This window comes from Canis aureus, chromosome 24 (assembly GCF_053574225.1).
Source record: "Canis aureus isolate CA01 chromosome 24, VMU_Caureus_v.1.0, whole genome shotgun sequence".
NCBI lineage: Eukaryota > Metazoa > Chordata > Mammalia > Carnivora > Canidae > Canis > Canis aureus.
This window is the reverse complement of record NC_135634.1, coordinates 20,287,513-20,302,094: the sequence shown is the minus strand read 5'-3', so window position 1 is coordinate 20,302,094 and position 14,582 is coordinate 20,287,513. Positions and strand designations below refer to the sequence as shown.

The 14,582-nt window shown below is 37.9% G+C and overlaps 1 protein-coding gene across 6 annotated transcripts in view; it reads right to left on the bottom strand.

Annotated features, from left to right (window-relative positions):
• PALLD (palladin, cytoskeletal associated protein) overlaps positions 1-14,582 on the bottom strand; it is a 408,251-nt gene that overhangs the window by 211,989 nt on the left and 181,680 nt on the right. For all 6 annotated transcript variants that reach the window (XM_077868505.1, XM_077868503.1, XM_077868504.1 and 3 more), the window contains 5 exons: positions 11,345-11,411; positions 9,952-10,057; positions 6,909-6,983; positions 2,799-2,940; positions 2,254-2,277 (listed from right to left, as the gene is read on the bottom strand). In XM_077868505.1, the coding sequence (XP_077724631.1) occupies positions 2,254-2,277; positions 2,799-2,940; positions 6,909-6,983; positions 9,952-10,057; positions 11,345-11,411 (414 nt within the window). The remainder of the gene's footprint in view (positions 1-2,253; positions 2,278-2,798; positions 2,941-6,908; positions 6,984-9,951; positions 10,058-11,344; positions 11,412-14,582) is intronic.

The following is a 14,582-nucleotide window of genomic DNA, read 5'->3' as shown; positions in this document are numbered from 1 at the left end:
AAATGCTTTCAGATCAAACCGAAGGGGAAAAAATAAATTCAGTGACAAGGAGGAGAAACTTTTCTATTGCTAGGATATGCAGTTTAAAGGGATGGCTTCCCATACTTTGCTCTTCTTCTTCACGATTTTGCCTGTTAAAAAGGCACTGAAGTACGTTCTAGAGGTCATTTTATTCCATGAAGCTGCTGAGAACTTTATTACATAATCATGATCAAAACTATGTCCTAGATGCAAAACAGCAAATCATAATTGAAAAAGACTGTGTGGGGCAGCCCGGGTGGCTCAGCGGTTTAGCGCCGCCTTCATCCCGGGGCGTGATCCTGGAGACCCGGGATCAAGTCCCAAGTCGGGCTCCCTGCACGGAGCCTGCTTCTCCCTCTGCCTGTGTTTCTGCCTCTCTCTCTCTCTCTCTCTCTCTGTGTCTCTCATGAATAAATAAATAAAATCTTTAAAAAAAAAAAAAAAAAAAGAAAGAAAGAAAGAAAAGAGAAAGACTGTGTGGTATGAGAAGTAAGGGGGGAGAGGCTGGTAAAGAGGGGTGTAAGAGATGGGTCTATTCTCCTTCCTCACCCAAATTTATCTCTTCTTGGCCAATATACTGTTTTCAGTTGTCAAACACGTACACAGTCAGAAACTAAACTGTGCAGCTTCCAACCAGGGTTGTGAATTTTTGGAGGATGGTCAGTTTATGGTTTTCCAACACAGATCATTGGAGACATTTCATAAATTATTGTCACCTCTGTAGGTGATGACGATGGATAACAAACAACATGATGAAAAAGAGTTGCATGAATTTGCACAAAATCAAAAACACAACATCACAGCAATCCCAATCTGTCCCAGTAGTCATGTTTTTAGAACTTGTGTCCCAAAACTTTAGTTTTATTTGTATATAAGGTATCAAAAGACATAAACTGCCTATAGACTTTTCACAAACTTTTTTGTAGAGAAAGGTATTTGGCTCCTCCTTTTATATCTATCGATAAGTCTATTTAAAATAGCAAACACAAAAGATGTGCCCTAAAATCTGAGCTCATGCAGTAGATTGAGTTTTAGAAGTTCCATGTATCTGGGAACCAGCATGATGCAATTTTATATAAAGACCTATCACAGACAGAATAAGAAGTTGTGTATTTCCACATTTTGGAAAGTGATGACAGTATCTGATGTGGTGACTCACGCATTTGGTGCAGTAACATGCTCTAGTCGTAATCGTGACAAGAAGGCACTAGATCAATCCCCACTGTTCACTAAGGATGCTACTACTCAGCATCTTTTAACCTTTGGATCCTAAAAGGATCACACCCTACTTTTAATGACACAACACTCAGATGTGAAAGGTACAGGACTAACCACAGTAACCTGGCCTGCAGGAGCCCACAGAAAACCTTCATGTTCCCAAAGGGACAGAGCAAAGCCATGGCTCCCAAGGGACATAACTGCAGAATCTGCTTGATGCTGAAGCAGAGGCACAAATCGGTTTTTCTACCTTTTGTCAAGGAGTCAGTGAAACTGGTAATTTTGCTGATGGAGAAAAACAAGCAAAAGTAGTCTCAAGGAGGACATCCTATGAAATGCACAGACAAAAATTTTTGTTTCTTTTGCAAACATTGTTTTAGTTCATGAGGAGTCATAAATATACAAGCAGTCTGAAGCAGGAGAAGGTTGGACCTGGCACTTCTGGATAACACAGTACTCCGATGAGGTCAAATGACCTCGTAACTAAGAGAGATCCTAGAGCAAGATGACTTTTTTCATGCTTGTAGAACAGTAAAACTTTATGGCTCAGGGTACATAAATGAGAAATGCCAGTGGTCAGCTTGCTTACATCTTTGGGCTGCTCTCGTGTGAGACACATTTCTAAGCTGGAGGGTCGGGCCATTAGTAGGTTTTGGTAACAGCAGAAATACACAGCAGATGGTTCTCTTCTGCTGGAATTTTAGGAGGATGTTTTTTTCATCATTAGCTTAGTTTGCTTTCTGAATATAAAAGACTATATTTTAAAAAAAGCCTTAAGTCACTGATCTTGACCTTTTTGTCTGAATGGAACTTAATGTTTTACTAATAAAGAAGCTGATGTGAAATGCAGTGTACAGACCCCATGATAAAGAAGATATTGTCTTTAAGGGGGTGTTGTATTTCCAGGGAACTGCAAAAACATTGTTCTACTTATGGCTTTAAAACCGAAACAAAGAACTACTGAAACTCAAAAGATATGATACCACAGGGGGGAAAAAATAAAGAGCTTCTTACCAGGTTCAGCTGTAGATCTAGGTTCTGTTTGCCACATGAGGAAAAAAATAAATCAGAGTATTAGAACAGGGTTCCATTAATAATCAACCTACCTATCTTTCTCTATTACTTCATACAGGACATGTCTGCAGAATAAAGGGAACTCCATAATGCAAGAGAGATCAAGTAGATCAATTTATATTTCTATAAATACAGAAACCCAAATTCCACGGCTTACACTAGGAAGTTTTTTTAAACTGCAATTTATAGAAGGGCTTACAGGAGGCTTGTAAACCTCCTAAAATTATTTGGTCAACTTTGAGTTCAAATGTGCATAACATTTTTTACTGAAGAAAGAACATATAACTTTTATCAGACTTTCAAAGGGGCACACAAGTGACCCCACAGCTTTAATTTACTGAGCTCCCCATATTTACAGATTATCTGGTCTCACTACTCTTCAAAAATAAAAATCAATTCATTTGAATGGATAAGCCCTTCTTGGTTTTTCTGAAGCTTGAGAGAAGGAAATGGATGGGTGTGGGTTAATGGGCACCTCTCCTTACTTTTCTGTAGAATTCTGAAATCTGGAGAATCTTGAATTTCATTCCCTTGTCGGAACCACTTGACCTGCAAAGGGGGTGCTCCTCGGACCCGGCACTCCAGAACCACCACCTGACCCTCTGATGCTGCTATGTTTTGTAGTTCCTGAAATTCAAGAAAGTCACTCCCCATTAGACTTTAGTGCACTCCTACACAATTTTACAACACAAAATAAAGCTTCCAAATCTTAGGGGAAAAAAAATGCAAAATCTGCATCATAAAATAATTACCACTGACTCAGGTAAAAATAAACACCTTGAAATCCACTGATCGTTAGCTTGTCATAATCTCTGGGTAATGAGATTAGTAAGGTCTACCACTGGGCCTGTAGAAATTTTGGGTCTGTCTGCAAATTTACTGACACATTGATATTTATGGAATTTTATGGCAACATATTACCTTTCCCTGTCTACACTGAAGAGTTAGCTGGTGAAATGCAAACTTCCTAAAATGATTATACTCCATATGAACGTAGATTCTCGTGAAAACCAGACAGGAAGAGAAAAAAGGCATATATTTGTTCTTACATGCCCCAACCTTTTCATGTACTCTCCCCACCACCTCTGCCAATGCGCTTCCTATGTCAGGTTTATTAAGATAAGGGGTTTGAGGATTTTCTCATTTTGAAGTTCTAAGTAAAATAATAAAACCTGCAGTACTTCTCCCTTCATGACCTTCATTTCCTCTTCCTTTGTAATTATCCTGGTTGCCCCTGACCTTACTCCAACTCCAGATCAGTAAATTTTTACAGTCCCACAGATTAGAAGTTAATTTGGCTTCATGGATGCAAAGAGGTAAAGCTTTTATACTTGTTTTTAAATATCAAAAGATTAATAACCCCCTCACATATGTCCTCCCTCTATCTTCTTCCTCCAGGATTATTTAGCAATGGGGCCTACTTAAACTTTTTGACTTTTCAACTTCTGACTAGAGTATGAGATCTTATATAGGTTATATAGAACTCTTAAAATAATTCAGATATGACAGTGCAATCCACTCACACACCAGCCGAGAGCAAATACTTTCATATTAAAAATTATAAGTCTTTTCTGGTTTTGTTTGTTTATTTAAGATTCTCTGAAGGAACAGCAAATGGTGTGCTGGGAAGAACAAATGCTGCTACAAATGGCTGTAGAGAGAGAGTATGATAGAGCTCGAAGGAAATTCTCAAAGTTGCAGATGTCAGCAGAACTATAGAAGGCTAATATTAAGTCTGAGAAGGTATTTGATGATAATCTTGGTAATTAGCAAGAATTTTTTTTTAAGCGAAAAGGCTAAGATTATTAACTACTTCTGATTGTATTCTTTCTCCTTCCTTATTTTTAAATGTAGGAAATCTCTGGTTTTAAATTGACTTCTTGACTTTGTGACTGGGTCCAGAGAAGAGTTCATGTAATGGATCAGTGTCACTCACAGGGCCCAGGGTGTGGATTAATTATTAAACACTTCCAGTCTCGTCCAGGAAGTTGCTCATGGTAGATTTCAAATGGCACACACATATTTTTCATGTCTGAGATTTCAGGCACCAAAGGAGACTGATTTATTCCTAGGTTTGTGTGTTTCATGCACACGTTGGAAAGTTAGAGATAATAGGAAATGGGTAGGTGCCAGGGACCCAAAGCAGTTGAGAAAGGGCACAGCTAAACAGACGGAGCCATGAGGAGAATGTGCAGGAGCACAATGAGGAGCCCTGATGGGGACAAAGAGCCTGCCTTCATCATCCACTCAGGGCAGGACTTAGGGCCCCCTGAGTGTTTTAGGGTCCACATAAGGGTGCCTCCCGTCATATCCAGCCCACCTTATTGTGATTCCTTGAAGGCGCTGTACTATTCAGAAAGAAATGCCACACAAAGCTAGCTGCTCTCCTGGTGTCACATGTGTCCCTACTGCGCACCATCCCACAGTCACCACCAGGCTCTGCTGCCCCAGCTAAGCCTGTTGGTCCGCAGGCAGAGGCGCTGGCTATGCTTCTGACCAGCTGTGAAGCCTGGAAATTCTAACCAGAGGAGTATGAGGAAATAAATGGGGGCACCTATTAGACAGCAAAGCCCACCTGACATTCACAGTCACCATCATGCCCAAAAGAAAGGCCAAAAAAAAAATGCTACAGGTGACAAAGTGAAGGTGACTTTGAGTTACACAGGAGATCAGCAGACTTCTCTTCTAAGCCTGCCCCTCTAAAACCAAAGCCCAGGCCCAAAAGGAGCCAGCAAAACTGGGAGAGAAGATGCCCGAAGGGACAAAGGAGAAAGCAAAACCCAGGAAGGAGGGAAACAGTCCTGCAGAGAACAGAGATAGTCTACGGTCTAGACACAGAAGGTAGAAGGCACTGGAGATGCCCAGTGAGGTGTGCTCCACGCTGCTAGTCTCTCTACAGTTTGTGATTTTTTTTTTAAATCAACCTTTATAAAAATATAGAATGTTTCACTCTTCGTTTTACTAAGCTGTATGGTTAGCACACAGTATGTTTCTTGGCTTTCTTCTGGGGGAAGGGGATATACCACTAATATAATGTCAATGTCTCAGGAGCGAGAATGCAATGGAGGAAACAAGGTTTTGTGTCTAGCTTTGGGGGATTTCTCTTAGTGCCCTAGAGGAGTTCCATAACATCACCATATGCCAGGTCACTGTGGTGAAGCCCTGTGGGGAAGGAAAGCAAAACCTCACATCCTCTCTATTTGCTTAAAGCAAGAAGTGCTTTGGGGACTCCCGCAAAATCAACATCAGGTAACATAGGCTTCCTGGTGATGCACTGGTGAAGTTGCCTTGGAAAAGCTCTAACACCACGAAGCACCTGCGTTACCCACACCATGGCAACATTTGCTGTTCTAAGCAATAAAGGACAACTCCATGGACTATGATAGTGGCATTGTTTTTGGTCAGGTTTTACTTTTTTGGGGGTACTTTCAAAGTTGTTGTCAAATATTATCATTTGTTGCCAGTGTCTTACACTAAGGACCTTGTTTATGAAAAGCTTTTTAATAAAGGTAGATACAGACTGACTTAGGAAGGAAAAAAAATCATTCCCTACAAGAAAACAAGCAAGATGCTCTTCCCTATGGCCTTGCACGAGTTTTGTGGATTTGTTTTTTCATGTTCCTCTTTAGTTTACTTGGCCTGAGTTTTTGCAAAAAGTGTGAAGTAGGAGTCCAATTTAATATATTTTTTATCTCTTCTGAAGAATTCATTCTTTACCCAGTGATCTGCAGGTTTCTGTAGATAGTGGAGTGTCAGTGGGCTCTATTCTGATTACCTGCCAATTTGTGTAGTTGCATGCCAGCACAATAACGATCCTAACTACCATACCTTCACAAAGTCTTGACACCTCCGAGGACAAACCCCTTACCAGCATCTGATTTTCCTTCTTCAGAAATACCCAGGCTATTTTTAGGCTTTTTTTTTTCTTTTCTTAGAATCAAGCTGTTCTACATCAAACAAAATTAAACAACCTGCTGGAATTTCATCTAGATCTACATTAAATTTACAGATTAATTTGGGAGTCATGACTTCTTCACCATTTGCCAGTCCACAGACATGGTATGTCTCTCCACCATATCTGGACCTTTTTAGATGTCTTTCAATGAAGGTTGTATGTTGTTGGGTTTTTTTGGTTTTTTTTTTTTTTTTTTTTGAGAGAATTACAAGAGATATGCTACATGAAGACATTTCCAAGCTGAGCAGTTGACTAAGGAAACGGATATCATTCAGCTTGGCAATGCAAAACACAAACTTAGAGAACAAACTGAATATTAGTCCTTTTTTTTCTTTCTATAAAACTGGCTGGTTTTCCTAATTTCCTATACAGCATTTTGTCTCAATTTTTTTCTACCTGCCTTGGCTTTCCCACTCTACTGTAAGCTCTATCCACTGACCACGCCCACATTTTTCAGACCCTTGACAAAACTAGACTCACACAACAGCTGTTCTGTAAATACCCATTTAGCCCCAAAGGTAACCATGAGAGCCTACTGATCTGTTCATTTTAATGTTTAAAGACGACTACACGAAGCTCCATGTGAATGGAATTTAAGTACCAAAGCAAACCCAGAGAATGAGACTTGCAGATGTCAGACCTTTGTAAAAATAGGAGGAAAGTAGGCAGGAGCAGCTCCATCAGGTCGGCAGAGGTACGAGGTTGGACTGTGAGCCTGAAAAAGCAGAGATGCATGGGTCAAATTCTGAACATATAAACTGCTGAAAAGATGTGCTAAAGAAGCCTTTCATTATTGGGCTCGCTCCACATAAATGAAACGAGGGAATGAAAATATCACCATCTATCATTTTGCTAGTCTGACTCCTACACACAGTACAGACAGTGTTCTACATCCTCATTTCACATCTGTTCCTCTTCTCTATTCAAAAGGATATTCAAGGTAAAAGTTCCTTGGTTCCTTAGGGATCCATGAGCTTTTAAATGCTATTACCAAATGGATTTCTGTGTGTGGGACTTCCACAGGGGTCTTTTCAAAAGTTCTTACAAACATTACATTTTATTTTTAAATACAGTCTGGATTCATTGAATTAAAAGCACAAGTTGCTGGCAGTAGAAGGTAAGTTATCAAACATCTACCTTATTTTTAACCTGTACTCTTTTTTAATATGAGGGATTACAGGAAACAAGTTAAAAAGGAATACATTGTTTTTCCTTGATGTGCAAAAAAACAAAGGTGCTAAAATACTTACTGAAATGGCACTCATCTCTGGGGAAATATAAAGATTCCAGAGTAGTGACTGGAAAATATTTCTCTTTCTTACTTAAATCATTTATTTTCAAACCCTTTGGATTTATTCCTTTCTATATAAGCAATTGTTCACTTCTTAACCCCAGATGATGGTGATCTGATATTATATGTCTAAATATGCCACAAGTCATCATTGAGAATGTTGGCAGAGTTATAGAGATGCTAGGATAGTAAAGGGCCTTATTCATTATCCTTGGAAGACTTCTCATTGGCTTGTGATTTGGGATTGGGTTTCACTTTTTGTTATCTTTATATGTCCAAAGACTATTTGAACACTTATGTGGTATTTAATCTGTGCCAGGCACTATTCTGTGTTATACGGAGATTCACTCATTCACTGAATCCTCATGATAGTCCTGTGAGGTAGATGGTATTATCTTCATTTTACAGATGAAGAAACTAGGACAGAGAAGCTACATCAAGTGGTAGAGCTGGGATTTGCACCCAGGCAATCTGGGTCCAGGGTGTTCAACTTTATGTGACATTGCTTAAAATAATAATGCAATGGGGGATCCCTGGGTGGCTCATAGGTTTGGCGCCTGACTTTGGCCCAGGGCGCAATCCTGGAGTCCTGGGATCCAGTCCCACATTGGGCTCCCTGCATAGAGCCTGCTTCTCCCTCTGCCTGTGTGTCTCTCTCTCTATCATAAATAAATAAATCTTTAAATATTTTAAAAAATAATAATGCAATGGAGTTTCTGTGAGCCCTTCATCCACTCACCTATATAACTGGAATATATTACCTTCCACTGAGTGATATATTCCATTATTACATTATTATGGTACTTAAATATTTTCTGCTCTTAGGCTTTTTTGTCACACTTTAATATATGCTGCCACATTCAAGAAATGTTTCATATATATATTTCCTGTTTCCCATGCATAGTCCTATAAACTGTTTGGGAATGAAGCTGGTGATGTATTTTTTTTCTCCAATGAAACGCCTTAGCATGGTGCTAATAAGCATTCATCACCCATCAATATTTAAATATTTAACACCAAGAAAAATCCATTGCTTTAATCAGAAAGATTTTTATACGTTCCACTCCATTTTAAGGATTTAAAGGAAGTATTTATGCCATCTTTGAATGAATTAGGCTGGTTGGTTCTTTTCAAGTTTATAAACTCAAATGTCTTTTCTCTACTGTTTCCATATTCCACATATCCAAGAGTATATATATCACATACTCCAATTACTAAAACACGTGAATGCTCAATAGATAGAGGGCCAGGTGATGCTCACAAAACATACTTATTAGGAATTACTTTACATTTCAAGGGTTGGGGTGGGGATGCCTTTTGTGAGTGCTGTTTTTAAATATACACATCATAGCACAAAGGCAAAGTAACATACATCTGATTAAAACCTTTAGATTTTCAATTTTTTTTTACTGTTTTTTTTTTTAATCTCCTCTTGTTTCTGTTTGCAAAGTAAACTCACTATTACTTTCCAGTAGTTTGTAATTGTTCTTCTTGGATACGGCAGTCTTATAATGAAATAAAAGCAGGATAAAAAAATGCTTGGTTCTGCCTTTGGCCCAGGGCATGATCCTGGAGACCGGGGATCGAGTCCCACGTCGGGCTCCCGGCATGAAGCCTGCTTCTCCCTCTGCCTGTGTATCTGCCTACCTTTCTCTCTCTCTCTCTCTCTCTCTCTTTTTCATGAATGAATAAATAAAATAAAATAAATCTTTAAAAAAAATAAAAGTTTGGTTAAGTCAAGGAACCTGAATTTTTTTTATTGTTTTTATTTTTTTTCTGAAATTTTTTATTATTATCATCTGTTTATCTCTTGAACAAACTTTTGTTGGTATGTGGACTTTTCTTGCTTCTAATTGATTTTAAATGAGTTAGTAAATTTGGCTAAACAGAAGAGGACACATAGGTGGAAGAACAATCATAGTCATAGCTAAAGGAGATACCATTTTACCAGATTACTGGCCATTAGAGATGTTCTGAACGGACATGCAGATGTTGATTAATTGGTGATATGCTTTTGATTAAAGATTACCTTTAGTGGACTAAAAGGAAGGATTTTTTTTTAAAGATTTTGTTTATTTATTCATGAGAGGCACAGAGAGAGAGAGAGAGAGGCAGAGGGAGAAGCAGGCTCCATCCAGGGAGCCCGACATGGGACTCGATCCCGGGTCTCCAGGATCATGCCCTGGGCTGAAGGTGACGCTAAACCCACTGGGCCACTGGGGCTGCCCAAAAAAGGAAGGATTTTCATCTACCTTTTTCTTTCCTCCCAATTGTGTTTCCACTTTAAAAATATTGCAGGGAGTACTAATTGGAATCAAAGCTATAATCCTTAAACCAAGAAGTCTGCTAATGAGTTTGACTCATTGGGCTCTCTGGCCCAAGGAACACTTACCTGTTGAACAGGGACAGACAGTGGTTGAATCACAGCTGTAGTCACTCCTGTCTTTGGAGATGACGATCCTATTGTCAAGGAAACAGAAGTTGTTTTCTTTTGAGCTCTGAAAAATAAGGAGGCAAGTGTATTCCATCAGAATTTCTTTTAAAGCAGGGATTATTCTATGAAAGATTTCCCACAATAGCTCAGTTTCTTTTTGTGTGCTCAATCTACTTCAATTTTAAGTGCTTCAGAAATGGGAAGCCATAATCTACAATTAGAATTGCTATAGTCAACTAATGCAGAGAATGACCTTATAGATATTAGCAAAATAAACACACTGGTAAAAGAAAAATAACTTTATGTACCTCAGCTATTATCAGAGAACCTAAAGTATTGAACTTGGAAATCCTAAGAGAAAAGAAAATATCTGGAAAAGGTCCAATCTTTAGCAATAAGCAGACACTTGAAATCCTTAGGGTTAGGGGTCTGTATTTAATTCAAAGTTTCAGTGATCTATTTTAAGTCTAGCAGCTGTTCTTTGTTCTGGTTTCTAATTTTGTTGAGAATGTCTTGGCATTTTTGTCTTTTCTTACTGCATAAGTTAGTGAGGTGTTGAGAAAGGTTAAGAGGAGTTGGTTTCTAGGCCCAATTTTGCTAAGAGGTTGGCTGTGCAATCTCAAGCAAGTCATGTAACTTCACAAAACTTGAGATCCTTATCTGAAATCAGAAGTGACAGAGTATATGATTTCATAAGGTTCCTTTAACATTAATACTCAGGGATTATTTGATGCTGAATAGATATAATTGTTACTGCATATGCTAGCAGATCAAAGGAATTTATTAGCACCGTCCCAATACTCATGGAGTTTTCTACAAAATTCTGGTAGGTTTGATTTTATTTTTACAAAAAAAAATAATTATTACCATCAATTGACATAATAATTATTTGGAGATATAATCCATTTGTCTTTATAAGAAGAACAAAATTTTACAAATTTCGTGATTAAGATCTAACTAGTAATAGACTTTAGCCAAGCAGAAACCCATTTCTGACCTAATTAGACATTTTCCAATCTGTATGAACAGACTGCCCCTCATTTACATTTAGGTAATGATTTCACTAATTTCCTCTCAATGACACTGCTCTTTTCGTATATTTATAACAAGTTAGTTGTCTTTGAAATTTAAGATTGTCTACTGTCTGATTTTTGGCATCTCGATGATGAAATGCAGACTTCAAAGTCTAAATTCCTAAGTTAAAAATTGTGTTCCACATTAAAATATTTGATCTTTGACTGACATCAGCTGACCTCTTTTTTCACAGTACAATGCACACTGCTCTTACCCCCAGTGGTTCTGTAAGGCATTCTCGGTTATACATATAATTGACGGGATCCTAGGCACTTACTGTGGCATGGCTCCAGGGTTTGATTTGAAAGCTAAATTTTCACTCTCAGAATCTGTTGAACTGGTACCTGAGAAAGTGAAAAATAATAAATTTAAGATTTGAGCAGTATCTACAACTGCTTCAAGGAGTAATGTTTTTCATTTTTAAATAATAGCATACAAAGCCTTATTTTGAAATAGGGAATGGTTCAGACCACTTTTTCCTGAACTGTTTTTTCAGAAAACTATTTAAAGTAAAGATCTACTAAAACAACTTTCTTTAAAGCAAAATGTTTTCAATGTCAGACTTACTATTACTTTCATTTTTATCACTTTGGTCATCACAATCATTTTTAAATGGCTTATAAACTATGAAATAAATGTATGAATGTGTCTGTGTGTTCGTGTACAAAGCATTCATGATTTTAAACCTTAACCCTTTCCCAGGAGATTACACTGTGTGCATTATAATATCTTCATTACTCATTAATTAGGTGATGCTTTCTGACTCTCTGTTAATTAGAACAAAATAGTGGCTTCACTCTTGAACAAGAAGGTCTCTGATTTTGGATCATGTGCCCCCAAATTCATTCACTTCATTACTGTTTTTTAATTAAGGGTCACCTTATTAGGTTTTTAGTCAAAATGCAAACTGCACTAGCATTTTAATGCTTACATGTTTTGTCACATGAGATTTAAGTAACAGATTTAAAATAATTCTGATAATTAGAAGTACACTCTTGATATTTCTGTTATGAGAGATATTTATTAATTTATTTGAAGATACTTTAATATAAAATAATACATGCTTATAGAAAAGTAACCAAATGACACAGAATTGTGCGACATGCTACTAAAGACCAGTGGGTACATTTCTTAATGCCATTCTTCGCCTGTTAAGAATCTGATGTATATTTGTCAGATAAATTTATTAACATACATATATTTATGTACATATCTCTACAAATGGAATCACACTATATATACTCTTTGCAATTAATTATTGTTGCTTATAAATACATTTAGAATATATGCATTTATTTAATTTCTTGGATGGCTGCCCAGTGTTCCTTTCCATGACTCTACTTCTCCAGTCTTTTAGTATTGTTTTAACAGTCAGGTTTAGGTAACTCTACTGGAATGTTTGCTGTCCCTTCCTATTTATTTCACTACAACTTAATATAGGCTTTCTTCAGTTCGTTCCTGGGCTACTACAATAGATTCTTATCTTGTCTTACTCTGTCAATCTTAAATGTAGGTCATTTTTTTTTTTTTTTTTTTTTTTTACTGTAACACACCTTTCTTGTTAAACAAAAAAAAAAAAAAAAAACAACTAAGATAAGGAGTTACAACTCAGTAAATTTAAAAACCTAAAATGCTATTTAGTGGTTTTTGTCATTTCTAACCAGATTTTCTAGCTCTATCAGCCAGAACTTCCATGTCCTACAGCCCCAAGCCAGAAAGTTGAACACATTCACTGGTGTACACTCCACTACGTAATGGGCATGCCACAGCGAAGAAATATAGACACACAAACCACATACCCCTGTCCTTGTAGAGGTTACGTTCTTCTGAAGATAGGCAGACAAGAGACAACAGAATTACATGATGTGGTGGTAAGTGAAATGGGAAAACACATCAGAGCAGGGGTGTAAGGAAGGATGGGGATGGTGTTGGATGCAATTTTGGGGAGGGTGGCAAGGAAGGCTCTATTAAGATGGGGACTTTGAATAAAGATCCAAAGGAGGTGAGGGCTTTCCTTTCTTGGTCTTTTCCCATGTTTGTAGTTTTAATTATATTATTCACTCTCATAGGAAACTTAGTCTTCTCTCGATATTTTTTTTTTAAGATAAGCCTAGTAATTTTTTCTGTGCTCTGTCTTCTCTGAACACCCTGTGTTCTTGTTTATACTACTCAGGTCCCTTTATAACATCATATCTGCTAGAAAATTATAAGTTCTTTGTAAAACTGAGGTGGGTTTAGGAAGGGAACTACCAACTTTTGAGTATTTTTGAGTACTTAACTATTTTGCCTGGCAATCTCCTAGGTACTATATTAACATTTCATTATAATAACTCACCTCACTAAGAGGTGAATTATGTCCAATTACACATTAGAAAATTGAAGGGCCAAGAAATTAAGTAATTTGTTTTAGGTCACAGAACTAGAAAGCAGTAGTGAGAGGATTCCTGAACTTGTGATCTATGACTTTCCCCACGCTGTATGGCCTTTACGTGCTTTGGACACCTATTCCTCTGAGGGCTTAACTTCATCCCTTGTTAAAGACAGGCCTTCAACCTCTGGCAGGATGGATGAATGGAACCTTGTGAACTCCAAACGTTCATTTGGGGAAGTGAATGGAGCCACACAGAAGAGCAGCATGCCAGAGGGGCAGCAGGGGAAGGCCAGCCTAGAAATGTTAGGTGACATGTGGAATACGAGGACCAGTGTGTTTGGACTTTATGTCTAGACCATGAATGTAGTGATGGGGAAAATTAACTATGCAGGGCGAACCGGGGGAGTAGGAAAATAAAAGAGCAGCACAGCCAGCAAATCATCAAAAATGGTGATGGAGAAAGCTTTAACTGTGATGAGCAGGTATGGGAAGTGTGCAGGGGAAAAAAATAATCAGTAGCCTTGGTTACCAGAAAATCATGGGTAACCAGAAATAGATCAATTTTACTGGAATCATGGGAGTGTTGAAGAGAAAGGGAGGAGTTGCAAAAGTCCTACAGAAGTTATCATGGATGCTCTCAAAGTGGCCAGGAACCAGGGAGACAAATAGTTGTTTTTCATCTGATTCCCAACATTTTAAATCTTAAAAATAAACCCTCTCTTGTTATCTAGTTAGAAACCCTTTTCTAAAATCTTTTTTTTTTTTTTTTTTTTTTTTTGCAATTTTTTCCAGTTGATTTTCAGAGAAAAGTAAAAGGCCAAAAAGGTTTGTAACCCTTGGACAAGACCCATTTGCTGTTTTTTTGCACACCTGTCCAACCCTTATGAAATCTCAATGTCACCTTCATCTCAGACATCAGAGCTGTTCTTGCAGGCAGTGATGGATCAAATCTCCCTGTCTGTGCCAGCAAGTCCCCCCCCCCTTCCATCTCCTCCCTTTGGTCATCTGCTTTGCACCTGCTGGTCAGGAAAGGACATTCCTGTCTTAGCTTAACATTTTTGTATTCATCAAAACATCACTTTCAGTTTTTGACAGAGGCTCTAGTCTGAAAGAGGGACATGTTCCAGAACTTGCAATTACTATC